Source organism: Podarcis melisellensis (assembly GCF_964234715.1).
Source record: "Podarcis melisellensis genome assembly, chromosome: 8".
Lineage (NCBI taxonomy): Eukaryota > Metazoa > Chordata > Lepidosauria > Squamata > Lacertidae > Podarcis > Podarcis melisellensis.
Genome location: NC_138540.1, coordinates 79813353 through 79827632, shown reverse-complemented (window position 1 = coordinate 79827632; position 14280 = coordinate 79813353). Strand labels below are relative to the sequence as shown.

The 14280-nt window shown below is 47.8% G+C and overlaps 2 protein-coding genes across 4 annotated transcripts in view; both read left to right on the top strand.

Annotated features, from left to right (window-relative positions):
- Positions 1-9237, top strand: part of LOC309375874 (uncharacterized protein) — a 37065-nt gene extending 27828 nt beyond the window's left edge. The window contains exons 18-24 of the mRNA XM_081921792.1: positions 209-408; positions 1698-1940; positions 3184-3467; positions 5019-5231; positions 6027-6129; positions 6954-7147; positions 8333-9237. Coding sequence (XP_081777918.1) covers positions 209-408; positions 1698-1940; positions 3184-3467; positions 5019-5231; positions 6027-6129; positions 6954-7147; positions 8333-8635 — 1540 coding nt within the window. The 3' untranslated portion in view covers positions 8636-9237. The remainder of the gene's footprint in view (positions 1-208; positions 409-1697; positions 1941-3183; positions 3468-5018; positions 5232-6026; positions 6130-6953; positions 7148-8332) is intronic.
- The window catches only part of LOC309376001 (guanylate-binding protein 3-like), a 56412-nt gene that overhangs the window by 28570 nt on the left and 13562 nt on the right, over positions 1-14280 (top strand). The window contains exons 1-3 of one of the 3 annotated variants that reach the window (XM_081922126.1): positions 11236-11467; positions 12358-12572; positions 13285-13412. In XM_081922126.1, coding sequence (XP_081778252.1) covers positions 12377-12572; positions 13285-13412 — 324 coding nt within the window. In that variant the 5' untranslated portion in view covers positions 11236-11467; positions 12358-12376. Of the gene's footprint in view, positions 1-11235; positions 11468-11599; positions 11754-12357; positions 12573-13284; positions 13413-14280 lie in introns of those variants that run through there. The other 2 variants (XM_081922125.1, XM_081922127.1) reach the window with 2 other exon arrangements.

Genomic DNA, 14280 nt, shown 5'->3' with positions numbered 1-14280 from the left:
GCTGCACTTTGGTTTCTGAACGTTTTGGAAGTTGAACAGTCTTCCAGAACAGATTCCGTTTGACTTCCAAGGTACGACTATATGTGGTCTTTCTGTAGTGTAAATCTCTCTGCTCAAAAGCCATATCATCATTTCCGGCCAGCCCACAACTGCAGGTTCAAACAGGCCCCAGACCAGCCCTGGAATTGTTTTTCTTAGCGCTCCCCAGCTATGTCACTGAGCTGACAAAAAAGATTAAAACAAAAGCTTCCTCCGAGGAAGATGCAGAGGAGGAGAACTCTGCCGAATTTGTCCGTTTCTTCCCAGACTTCATCTGGGCAGTGCGGGATTTCACACTACAGCTGGAGATAGATGGACACCCTGTCACTGAGGACGGGTACCTGGAGAATGCCTTGAGACTGCAGAAAGGTACAGTAACTGCAAGAAAGATAATGCAGTGTCTGAGATGGGGAGAGGACACTGTTAGTTTAGAGGTGCACAAATGATCTAAGTCAAAAAGGCCTAATATTCAAGTGGGTGAATGTATCCAGTCACATAGCCACTGAGGGCTAAAGGTAAAGGTACCCCTGCCCGTACGGGCCAGTCTTGACAGACTCTAGGGTTGTGCGCTCATCTCACTCTAGAGGCCGGGAGCCGGCGCCATCCGCAGACACTTCCGGGTCACATGGCCAGTGTGACATCGCTGCTCTGGCGAGCCTGCACCAGCGCAGCACACGGAACGCCGTTTACCTTCCCGCTATAAAGCGGTACCTATTTATCTACTTGCACTTTAAGGGTGCTTTCGAACTGCTAGGGGGGCAGGAGCTGGGACCGAGTAACGGGAGCTCACCCCGCCGCGGGGATTCGAAACCGCCGACCATACGATCGGCAAGTCCTAGGCACTGTGGTTTTACCCACAGCGCCACCCGTGTCCCATAAAGAGGTTTAAATAATTTCCCCTGTGCTACATGGAGCAAGACACAGAGATATATCACACCAGGTCCTGAGGCACATGTCTCTGGCTGCAGACTGCATTAGTAATAACTCTTCGTGTCAATCCCCAATTGTGTTCCCAGGGAGGTTTACAAACGCCCTACAACAATTACAATGTTGATACCCAAACTGTAAAAGCTAAAAGCCATAAAATTGTGAATAACCTCATACCACCAAGTTAAGTTGCTTGTACAGTTGGACTGGGCTCCCTGAAACTCCTATGACGTAGGAGTCTTACCTGCTAATCTCAAATATACACATGCGAGCTGTAAGTGCGCAATGAAGAGGGAAATATATACAGTAGTACCTCGGGTTACAGACGCTTCAGGTTACAGACTCCGTTAAGAACTTTGCTTCAGGATGAGAACAGAAATCGTGCTCCGGCGGCGCGGTGGCAGCGGGAGGCCCCATTAGCTAAATTGGTGCTTCAGGTTAAGAACAGTTTCAGGTTAAGAACGGACCTCCGGAACGAATTAAGTACTTAACCCGAGGTACCACTGTGCTCAGAGCAAGGCCATAACATTGCAGTGCTGAAACAGAGAGCAATGTCCTAACTCAGTTTACAGCAAGCCTTGGGACCTCAGGTGTCAGTTGAGTTGGCATGGAGACTTGAATGTTTACAGGTAACCAGGTGAGTTTGCTCCACCAGGCAGATGGTTGGCACATTTTCTGTGGAATTTGGCGATAGTAACAGATTGTCTCGTGTACTCACACTTCTCCCCCAGGTAATAGTGAGCAAATCCAGAGGTGCAACATGCCCAGGTCGTGTATTCGCAGATTCTTTCCTTCGCGAAAATGTTTCACGTTTGACCGCCCAGCTGGCAAGAAAAAGTTGTCTCGGCTGGAGGAACTGGAAGAAGATGATTTGGAGGAAGATTTCTTGGAGCCGGTGGGCCGTTTCTGCCAACACATCTGGGAGACATCGCGACCCAAGACAGTCCCGGGAGGCCAAGTTGTGACAGGAATAAGTAGGGAACATTTTTGGAAGATTGTAGGCTGGGGTTGGTGGGTAGAGAACCATTCTGATTAGAGTAATTAGTTTTACCCAGTTCCGTTCTAATAATACTAATAACTGGTCTCAATCTGGGAACCCCATGGATGGGGGGCTTTTTCCTCCAAAGCAGTTTGGGAGTGTAGGAAGCTGTCAGCTTGAGGTAAATGGTGTTACTTCACTACCAGCCAAGAAGGGATCAGATGACATCAGAAACCAATAGTGACCACCTGACTGTATAAAATGCTTTAGTTTGTCCTTGCTCTGCAGTTTGATAATTTCTTTGTTCACGTGCAGGCTGAATTGCATGTAAGCTGCTCACTTGATTGCCTGCTGAACATCATTTAGGTAGAATTTATTTTGAAAATTATATACACAGAATAAAATACGGTAACGATTCTGTGATGAAACCCAAATTCTACTTTCAGAGAAATTTGGTTGTGTCATTTGTGCAGAAAGCAATATTGTATACATTGACTCAATGCTTACATCATTTATTATGCTTCTGCAGCAAGCAAGTACTTGAACCCAGGACATTTGGCTACTAAAAAGCCTGTTCACCCCCTCCCCATTTTATTTATTGAGAGTTAATAGACCAAACACTTCCATGCCTATTTCTGCAGAGTTAAGTCCCCATGGTGCTGCTAATATACAGGTTTTGTTCTTTGTTTTGTTGATGTTTTATTTCAGTAAAATATTGGTTCTGAGCTGGGTTCTGAGCCCAGTTGTGCTGTTTCATACTTATCACAGTGTGGCCCCAGGACTGCAGGATACACACTGTGCTGACAATGAGCTATGGATTGGGCTGCTTCCAGTTTTGGCAAGAACCAGAAGTATGGAAGGCAATAATACATATGTAGCATAGAGAGGTAATAATAATTAGGAATGAGATGTGGATGCAGGGCAGAGAATAGTAATCTCTGCTTTTTAAGCATTCCCAAGTGCTTCCTTCATATTTCAGGTTATTTTCTACAGGCATGAGAGCTAGAGCATTACTTCTAAAAACATGTCTTCTCTGCCTCTTGTTTTGTGCAGAATATCTATTTCTTTTATGAGAAATCTGCAGGTACAGTGGATGACGTGTCCACAGTTATAGTACAAACGTTTGAAAGATGTTTGGCTCGGGATACATTTCCTCGGCGTACAAAAGTTAAGCGGGATGGGCATCCCTGTTCTGCCATTTCTGATTTGGTGACTTGGCCAAACTCTTCCCTCTTCAGTGCTTCAGAACCTGGTGAAGACCTACGTCAATGCTATCAACAGCGGGGATTTGCCCTGCTTGGAGAATGCCGTGCTGGCCCTGGCAGAGATTGAGAACGCAGCAGCCGTGTGTGATGCCATTTCCTGTTACGAAGAGCGGATGGGGCAGCGGTTGAACCTGCCCACGGGCTCCGTCAATGAGCTGCTGGCGGTGCATGCCGAGTGTGAGAGGGAAGCCACTGGCATCTTCATGGCCCGTGCCTTCGGCGATGCGTTGGTAAAAAAATCACAAGAGAAGCTTGAGGTAAATCTGTTCTCTTTTTTTAAAAAAACACACCTCTGCCAGCGTGGCATATCAGGGAGTCTCCTCTGCCTGAAGTTGTGTTGAACTGCTGCCAGTCAGTGCAGAAAGAGTCATAGAATTGTACAGTTGGAAGGGGCCACGAGGGTCCTTTAGTCCAACCTCTGCAATACAGGAATATTTTTACCCAACATGGGGCTCAACGCGGCTGCTCAACATGAGACAGGATTAAGAGTCTGATGCTCTACTGGCTGAGCTGCCCCAAGGATAGACAATACTGGTCTGACTCTGTACAAGGGAGCTTCCTGTGTTCCTACATACCGTAAATGTTAATTGGCTGAAGGAAACATTTAGAAGAAAATAAGATCTGGGAAAAAAATAAATGAAACTTAGCAGAATACAGTGGTACCTCAGGTTACAGATGCTTCAGGTTACAGACTCCGCTAACCCAAAAATAGTACCTCGGGTTAAGGACTTTGCTTCAGGATGAGAACAGAAATTGTGCGGTGGCAGCGGGAGGCCCCATTAAGCTAAAGTGGTACCTCAGGTTAAGAACAATTTCAGGTTAAGAACGGACCTCCAGAACGAATTAAGTTCTTAACCTGAGGTACCACTGTAAACACTTACCTAGCTTAGCTCTGAGCATCACAGCTAGGAGCGCCTTCCAAAACTTGCACGGTTTTCTAAAAATCTCACTTCAGAATGGAGATAGCCTCTTGTTATCCAAAGGCAAAAAGGAACATAGAAAGGTGGCATAAAGCAGGCCAGTGTAAGTTAAGCTGGTGTAAAGTTATACACCAAACTCCATTCAGCCATTGAGCTACTGCTTGCCTAGCAATCCTAAGCCTGGCAGAGGTAGAACAAACCTTTACAATAAGTGTTTTAACTGCACCATCCCCTTGGCCATCTGAGTTTTCATTGGGTTTCCAGGTCACACGACTGAGCAGAATAGGCTTAGGACCCCCCTCCCGGTCCTGCCCCCACCATGCCCCTTAAATGCCCCCTTTTCAGGCTTTAGGCCAGCTCAAGATGTGAGTCATGGCTGAACCAGGATCTGGGGGAAACTCTAGTGTATCCCCGACTGAACCGAGCATGAGGGAGCTAAGCCAGCATAGCCTGCTTGTGTGGGGAACTTCCTGGCTCAGCCAGAGATCCACTGGATCCTAGCCCGTTCATCGTGGAGCATCTTGCTGTAGGATTGCTCGCTTAGTTACCTGTGAAAGACACATTCTCCAGATGAAATGGAAGACAAACACATATCCCAGATGATGGGTAGGGTTGCAATTTGATTGGGTACGCACTTAGTTTTAAACTTTAGGAAGCGTGGAGCCAGACAACTTAAACTGGCCTACATTTTAGAAATGCAGCCGTTATAGATCATTGATGTTGTAGCCAGTTCCCACGATTTTTGGTGGGAGTGGGGACAGCTAAGTCAATTGAAATTTGTACTGTAGTTTTGATGTGGCCTTGTTAGTAAGTCTTTCCACTGAAGAGGAAAAGCTTTTTCATCATTATTAACAGATCATCTTTCTGCCAATTTTCTGTCTCTCGTAGCAAGAGCTGAAGCAGAAAAAGGAAGAGTTCTGCAGGAAGAATGAGCAGGCGTCTTTTGACCGCTGCTTTGCCGTGCTGACGGATCTTTCCCAGGAGCTAGAAGATGAGCTCCGGATGGGAATTTACTCTGTGCCTGGTGGCTACCAGCGTTATCTGGAGAAACGGGATGAAATAGAGAAGAAATACCACTTGGTACCTGAGAAAGGAATTCAGGTAGAGCAGGAAGCCAGCATTTCTGTGATATCCAAAGAATGAGCATTCTTATACTGACTGAGGACAGATCCAAACTTTAGACCTGGGGTGCAATACGGTGAATATTTTCTTGGGAGTAAGCCCCACTGAATTCAATAGGGCTTGAATCAAAGTGAATTAGTTTGTTCATCTACTTAACAAAATGAATAAACTCTGTTCAATGAAAAATATATTAAAGTGGTTTACATAAAATAGTTTAAAAGAGATCTTTGTCTTCTAGGCTATGTGAGAGGGATTGTTGTTTAGTCATTTAGTCGTGTCCAACTCTTCATGACCCCATGAACCAGAGCACGCCAGGCACTCCTGTCTTCCACTGCCTCCCGCAGTTTGGTCAAACTCATGCTGGTAGCTTCGAGAACACTGTCCAACCATCTCGTCCTCTGTCGTCCTCTTCTCCTTGTGTCCTCCATCTTTCCCAACATCAGGGTCTTTTCCAGGGAGTCTTATCTTCTCATGAGGTGGCCAAAGTATTGGAGCCTCAGCTTCACAATCTGTCCTTCCAGTGAGCACTCAGGGCTGATTTCCTTAAGAATGGATACGTTTGATCTTCTTGCAGTCCATGGGACTCTCAAGAGTCTCCTCCAGCACCATAAGAGAGGGATTAGGGACCACTATTATCAATTTCTCAGCACTTCATTAAGATGCAATTATTAATTTACTATACACCAATTTTTGTCCTTAATCACAATATATAATCTCGTCCGTCCCTCCATTATAGTGTAAAATGAATAACTTTTGCTCTCAATGTGTTATCAGGCAGACAAAGCTCTTGAAGAATTCCTGAAATCCAAGCAGACGGTGGCAAACTCTCTCCTTCAGATGGACCACGCCCTGACCGACAAAGAGAAGGAAATTGAAGGTGCATATCTAAGGCAATGAGTATATGTCATAAATTATATGTATTAGAAAGTACCGTATTTTTCGCCCTATAGGACGCACTTTTTCCCCTCCAAAAATGAAGGGAAAATGTGTGTGCGTCCTATGGGGCGAATGCAGGCTTTCGCTGAAGCCTGGAGAGCGAGAGGCGTCGGTGTGCACCGACCCCTCTCCCTCTCCAGGCTTCAGGAAGCTATCCACAAGCCGTGGGAGCCTGCAGGAGTTTCCCCTGGGCCCCCCGGCTTGCGCAGAGCTGCCTGCATCCCGAAGCCCCGGCGCGCTCAGCAGTCGCTTCAGGTAGCTCTGCGCAAGCCGGGGGAGCCATCCTGCGGATTGCGCAGCGCTGCCTCTTATCCCGAAGCCCCGGTGCGCTCAGCAGTTGCGCCGGGGCTTCGGGTAGCTCTGCGCAAGCCGCGGGAGGGCTCCCACTGCTTGCGGAGAGCAGCCTGTTCTGGGGTCGGGGGAAGCTCGGGCTTCCCCCGCCCCAGCCTCGCGCCTTGGGGGGGAAAATAATTTTTTTTTCTTTATTTCCCCCCAAAAAAACTAGGTGCGCCTTATGGGCCGGGGCGCTCTATGGGGCGAAAAATACGGTAAATGTTCTGGCCTTCTCTGGCTGCGCTCTGAGTTTCCAGGGAAGGGTTACAGTTGTGTTACCTTTTTGCAGAATGGCATAGCGACAGATGTAGTATTCTCATCTTCAGGCAAGGAGAGAACATTGAACAGAACACAGGGTGAAGGGGAGATGGCGGCAGGGGGTGACAGCCCCCTCAGTATTCATGTTGTCTCTTTTCCTTTGCTGGCCCCCAGCCCAGCGCGCTCAGGCCGAAGCAGCCCAGCTGCAGCAGAAGCTGTTGGAGCAGGAGGGGGCCAGACTAAAGCAAATGGTGGAGGATGAGAAGCGAAGCCACGATGAACAGCTCTGGCTGTTGAAGGAGAAGATGGAGAAAGAGAAGAAGTTGATGGAAGAGGAAACAGAAAAGATGATACGGCATAAACTCAAGGTAAAGAGAGCTGAGTCAGATGCAGACTGACCCACTGGAAGATTCAATATTTAGGCCAGGGGTGGGGAGTCTGTGGTCCTCCAGATGTGGTTGGAGCCAGCTCTCATCTTTCCCAGTCAGTATGGCCAGTGCTCATGGACCAGAAAAATCTGGAGGGTCCCATTTCCCCTGCTCCTGCTTTCTTCTTAGGAGGATGCCTAGAAGCAGAACTCTTCCTCCATTCAAGGCCAAATCTAGTTCACAGACAGCCTCCTTTACCCTTCTAAATGTCTCAGCATAAACCATATATTCCTGGATATATCATCACCCTCTTTATACAGGCCACATAACCCTATGTCTTTCAAGCAAAATCAAGAACAAATTATTTAATGCTTTAAAGGTGATTGCCGTCACCTTGATTTGTGCCTGGAAAATCCCTAACTAGAGGAGATGCTTTAAAATGGGCATAATATGCTCTTGCAGCCAAGCAGCCACTGATGGATGGTGCAGAATGAGGCAAGAAAGCTGCACTGTCTGGGAGCTTTTCAGTGACTCACTGTGGCTTGGTAAAACCTAGGTTCCATATATTCAATAGACGTTAGCTGGCGTTTCTACAGTACTTTTCCTGAGTGTTCAAACAACTTCTTATACAGTTCCTTTGTTCTCCTTACAACAACCCCTTGAGGTGGGTCAGGGTCTAATTTTGCCCATACAGTATAGGATGGAATAGTCCGCATGGTACCCTCCAAATGTTAGTGGCCTCCAGCTCCCATCGGCCTCAGCCAGTGGTCATGGATGATGAGAGTCCATTAATATTTGTAACGTTGACTGTGGCTCTTATCTGTAAAGGTATGGGTCCAGCTGGGATTGAGAGATATTGGCTTGCCTGAGGACACAGAGCAGGACTGAGCTGAGTTTTGTGTGTTGCGCATAGCCAAGCTCCTGTTGCTCTTAACCCCATCAGATTTTGCACAAATCCCTATATGCTCAAAATAAAAAAGCAGGTCTAGTTTGGAGACAGTTGGTTTTATGGGAGGCCATTTGGCAACACAGTGCAGTGGGGAAATACATTGGTTGGCTACGAAAACGCAACTGCCACACAAAGTGGTCCAGGTCTGGCCTGATCCCATCCCTGTTCATAGATGCTGCCCCATTTCTTATCCATCCATCAACTAAACTGTCTCTGTGTGCTTTTCAACTTCCCAGGAACAAGAGGAACTGCTGCAGGAAGGGTTTCAGCAGAGGGCCAGTGAGATGGAAAGTGAAATCCAACGTCTCAAAGAAGAAAGTAATAACTCCAAGGTGGCCCTTGTGATGTCTGCTATAGAAAAATTGTTGTCAACTGCTGCAGCTCTGGGAACACAGGTTATGCAGTACAGGATGCAGAGTAGCATGCTTTCCAGTGCTCTAAATCAACAAAAGAGTGAAAGTGCACCACAGAGTGTAAAAAGCACACCAAGGAGTAAAAACCCACCCAGGAATGTAAGGAGCACACCAAAGAAAAAATAGGAATAAATGGGGCTAGTTGTTCTTAGTTTTCTGCTGACTTCCCTATCTTATCACCACATCCACACCTTCATTGCAGTGTTATGTATAGATCAGTGTTTGCACCCGGTTACATTTTGCACCCGGTTACTGGCCACTTTGGGACCAGGTGAAGCTGGATGCCTGGGGATCCTTGGCTCTTGCCTGTTTTAAACATCCTGTAGAATTCTCTGTAATATTTTATCTGCACAATCAGAACAAATCTCAGGAACCAAAAAGTTGTATTGAAAAATAAGACTTTTGAGCTGCCTGGCCCCAAAATGGCGACCAGACATTCTGTTTTTGGCGGCTGTAACCTGTTATTATTTTCCGCCTCCGATGCTGCAGATGAGATTGGTGTAAATCACATGAAGGTCTGGGAAGAGTGTGGGAGCAGAAGACGGTCTTATCTCTCCCGCTGTACGTACTGTATGTACAAAGGAGTCATTTGGCGCCTAGCTTATATATCTGAGTTTTTAACTGGCTAGAGAACTAAATGAATTGTTGTGTCCAACTTGTTTTCTTATATGCTATTTCTTTTCAGGCATGCAAAGCCGTATAGAAAATAAATAAATTAATTAAATGGCCTGGTCTCTGTCTTATGATTTTATGCCTCCTTCCAGCAGCTCCGGCAGCCAAGCTGGTGCCAAATGTATGCTTTCCTTTGGACCACATCAGTGAGGCTGAGAAGCAGGGTCTTGTCGGCTGGGAAGCCCAGGACCTCCATGCACACTGCCCAGGGTTGCATCGTGGAGAGGTCACTTCAGTGTTGCTAATGTAGCAAAAACAACACGGGAGGCAGCAGCTAAGTCTCTGCAGCCACAACCGGTGCTGTGATTCTCCAGCGGGTTGACTTCACCCCCAGAGGTGCACTCCATTGTCTCTTGAGACAGACAGATGCCAACAAATGGCACATGCAGGGGAAATACCAGAGGACGGGCGTGAAAACTGGGTAAAAGCAGGGAATTAGGCAAAACCACAGAGTACTAAAAAAAGCCTGGCTGTCACTCACTCACTGTTTGCCGTTCAGGGATTAATGGGAAGTTTTTTCACTGTATGAAATGTGAAACTTGATTGCTGATAATCAGGCTTTTGAGACTCTACAAATAGATGACTGGCCCAGCCCTGTCAATAGGTGGAGTGACACAGGTGCCTCAGTAGGCGGGTGGTGAGGAGAAAAAGGGAAACAGCAGCAGTGGTGGACCTTGGGCTCTCAAATTCCAGCAAAGCCAAAGTTTGGTTCCCGCTGCGTCTTGGATTCCATTCTAAATAATAGTTGTGGTGTCCTCTGCGGTGCTTCCAAAGCGCTGCACCCAGTGCGACTGAACTGGTCGTGCTCTCCTAAATGTGCCTCGGGCAGCAGCCTTCCCGGCCATTCCAATGGAGGTCCCCCTGTCGCCACCAGTTCCTCTTTTAGGACGGCAGAAATTAATGTGTCCCTCAGTCTGCCCTGAGACCTGCAAGCTTCCCTGCTGCCTTCATGTGTGGTGGAGGATGCTTCCCTGTTACCAGCGTTGAAATAATAGTCAGCTGCCATTCCAGTCAGTTACTGTATGTGGACTGTGCCTCAGGTGGCAAAATATCTTGGGTCAGCCCTGGGAGCAGCCGGTTCATTAGCCTTCTAGCCTTCCATTTTGATTTATCCTGTGTCAAAAGTTACTTTTCCTCTCCCAACTGTTCTATTTCCTCAGTGTGGTGTGAGCTCCTCAAAAGGAACCCAAAGGATCTTGGGAACTGTAGTATGCCCCCACAGAGCTGCAATTTCCAACACCTTTAACAAACTACAGTTCCCAGCATTTTTGGGGGGGAGGGGAGTTTTGTGACACCCGTAAATCAGCTGACAATCATAAAGACGATGCTGTGTCTGAATAGTCAAAAACAATTTTTTACAGCTTTTGAACCACCATTCCTTCCTCAGTTTGGAGTTTTAATGTGAAAATTAGTGCCCCAGAAGGGTGTGGACACTATTTTTCTTTTGCTTTCCCCTGTGTCAAAGTTATTTACCCTGCTCTCAGCAGTACTGTTTTTTCAGTGTGGTGTGGGCCCTTCAAAAAGCACATTCCTCCCACTCCAAAGAGTCCTGGGGGCTGTAGTGCAGCCCTCACAGAGCTACAATCCCCAGCACCTTGAAGAAACTACAGTTCCCAGGATTCCTTGGGGAGAAAGACCTGCTTTGAAAGTGCTTCGAAGGCATCGTGTGTAGCAGCCTGTATAATGCAAATAGGGCGAGGGAAGGTCTAGCTGGGAGAGGACCTGCCCCCCCCCCGAAATCCTAGTAGTTGCCGCTGCCAGCCCGTGTAGGCAATACGGAACCAGATCGGTCTGACTCGGCACAAGGCAGAAACCTCCTAAACGCACCATCTCTGCCACTTAAGAGGCGGACGGCCCCCTGTCCGGGCTGCTTTAGTTGAGACTGCTGCATTGCAGGGGGCTGGGCTAGATGACACGCGGGATCCCTTCCACGTCTGCAATTCTAGGATCCCAAGAAAAGCATTCAACTGTGGAAAAGGTGAATTTCCGAGAAAAGGGCAGCCGGCGAGCTTTCGCTTTCATTTGCGCTTTTTTATATATATTGGCAACGGGACGCCAGTTTCCCGGGGAAGGGTGACCTGGGCAGTGGGTGCAATTTTTGAACCATTTTCCTGCCCCGCAACCGAGACAAGAGGCGGAGCTTGGGGGATCGCTTCCTCGCTGAAGACCCAAGGCAAGCGGGGAGCGCTTTGCAAACCACCCGGGAAAACTTCGAGCTGGGGGGAAAGGGAAAAAAAGCGAAACATCGCAGCTTTGGATTCCTCGCCCCTCCTCTCTTTTTGCGAGGTAAACGCGGCGCTGGCATGTGGGCGGGAGCCAAAGCTGGCGAGACTGGGAATCCGCGCGGGGAAGTGGCTGGCAAGGGAAGGGTTAAGCATTTCCTCCCTCCGCTGCAAATCGCCCCAGGCCTTTGCAATGGAGCCTGCGGGAGGGGGCTGAACGCCCGCGCGGCGCCTGCAAGAACTTTGCTCCCTTTTGCTAATATTAATGCTAACACGTATCTCTTGCAACGCCCCCATTCCATGTCTCCTCGGCAGTAACTGCTACTGTGTCCTGCGGTGCTTACTTTCAGGTAAGCGTATGGGGTTCACTTTCCGAGCGCTGGATAAACTTTCATCGAGTTTATGTTTCAGGTTTCATTCACTAGAAAGTAGTTATAAGCTGATAAACTTATATTAAAAATATCGTTTTAAAGTGGTTCTGCACTGCTGATTTGCCAGTATGATTCACTAATGAACTGATTGCGGGGTGGAGGGAATTGGGGCTCCCACTATTGTAGATAAGCTTTACTTTTAAAGGAAGTTTTGTGTTGTTATTTAGAGACGTATTCCTTGTGCTTCATACTGAGATATTTCTGTCAGCTTCTGGGGCTTGAGCCAGGAACGCCTTTGTTGGCTGCGGCCAACCTAGCAACCTCCTGCCACTGGCTTTGTGTTCTCAGGCCTTAGTTCTTCAGGAAGAGAGCTGATGGCACACACCCTTGAGACAAACAACAACGGCAGCCTGGCATCAGCAGAGACTTGGCCAGCTCCTGCCCTGCCCTCAGAGGTACCAAGGCAAGAGGTTCTTTGGAGACCTCCTGCTGCACCAAGGCCTCCCTCTGCTGTGCTAGCCTAGGGTCAGTGGCTGCGGCAGCAGGCTGTGGCATAATGAGCGCCTTTGTTTTCCTTTTGCAGACCCATCTTCTCTTGCACGATGGCGTCAGGGCAGGTCCACATGGAGGCTCCTGTTTGCCTAATTGAGAACATGCCGGACGGGAAGCTTGTGGTGAACCGGGAGGCTGCAGAGCTGCTTGCCAGGATCCGCCAGCCAGTGGTGGTGGTGGCCATTGCGGGGTTGTACCGCACTGGCAAGTCCTACCTCATGAACAGGCTTGCCGGCAAGAGAAAAGGTGACTGGCTTCATGAATATTCCCCGTTACTCAAGGGAAGGGCTGGAGTCTAGTAGCTTCGCATGAGGAGCAAGGCAGATGTGTCTGGTGTGTCTGGAACGGGGTATCAGAGCCCCTGGGTTTTCTGCCTAGCCTGGGGAGAAGCATGGAGGAAGAGGAGTAAATTAATATTTATATAGAACCAGAGTGGATGGGAAGGACTTTGGGGCAGAGGTCCCCACTGAGCAGGAAGCTACCTTAATATGACAGCTAACACACGTTGCCATCTTAAGGGGTATCCTAGGACTATTACCTAACTGCCCCACTGAAGAAACATCAGCCCAAGTGGCACTTTGCAGACTCCATGGCACCAAAACGATAGGCCCCTCCTGTGAGTATATTGCAATATATATTTCAACAAGAGAGTACAGTTCAATAAGAAGGAGAATCAATGTGAACAATGGACTCAATAGGTCCTGGTTGCTCCTCAAAGTCCTGTGAGGTGTCTTGAGGATGTCTGGAACCCTGTGGCAGCTGGGCCTTGAGCCATACAGAGTTTGTCATCTGACCCTAGGTATCTTTACTCAGAAGTAAGTTCCACAGAGTTTAGAAACTCTGTGCAGGTTCAAAGCCTTCAACCTTGGCACCCCTTGTTTTCTAGAGTGGTTGGGGCAACCCAGATGGGTGGCATAATAATAGTGATGATGATGATGATGATCTGCTCCTCCCACAGGTTTCTGTCTGGGTACCACAGTAGAGGCGCTCACCAAGGGCATCTGGATGTGGTGTCTTCCGCATCCCTACAGGTCAGACCTCTCACTGGTGTTACTGGACACAGAAGGGTTGGGTGATGTGCAGAAGGTGAGCTGGGGGAGATGGCAACTCAGGTGGGGGCTGCAGAAGCCCAACACATTCAAAAGAGCCCTGTGACAAAATGCCCTGGGCAAATATTGATAGGGATGGCCGATACTTATGCCAGTTATATCCCCGTGTTACACATTTTGGAATGTTCCTGTAACCCAGAATTTGGCAGTAGGATAAAAGCAAGGGTGGGTATAGCTGGCTGTTTCTGGCCCCCCAAGTTGTCCCTGCCCCAAACATGCCATTTTAAAAGATGGCTGCACCCACTTTTATAATTTGGCCACACCTACTTTGACATGTAACTTCCAGAAAGTTGGCCATACGCCAAGGTGGAGGCCCTTGGGGGAAAGTGAAGAAAGTTAGCCTCTTTTGCTGGAGGGGCCAATATTTATTACGAAACTAAAGGATTCTTGGTGCAGGTATTTGTGGTTTGCAAATGGGGCATGTATCATGTTTACCCGAGTGACAATTCATCGACACAAGGTGCAGCTCTGAAAAACATTTTAAGTACACAGAAAATGCTGCCACTCAAGGAAGTTTACAATGAACTATAATGCTTCATTGAAGAATGAGAGTTCTCGATGAAGGCATGATATTTTAATATGCCAATGGGGTCATGTTTACTAATGTCCTATAGGTGCTTTATATTTATAGTTTTCCTGGGACACATTTGACAGCAAAAATGAAACATTTAATGTTTTGTATCAACAAAGGTTTCAGTTTCAGGCTTGTTTCCAGAAATAACTGCTCTGGGTGTGCCAGGGCACATTTTCCACTTGCCAGAGTTGTGCCACACAAGGTAATTAGTCATCGCAAACACAAACAGTGATTCTGCAGTCAACTGTGTGGGCTGTGTTTGCTTCGTCTT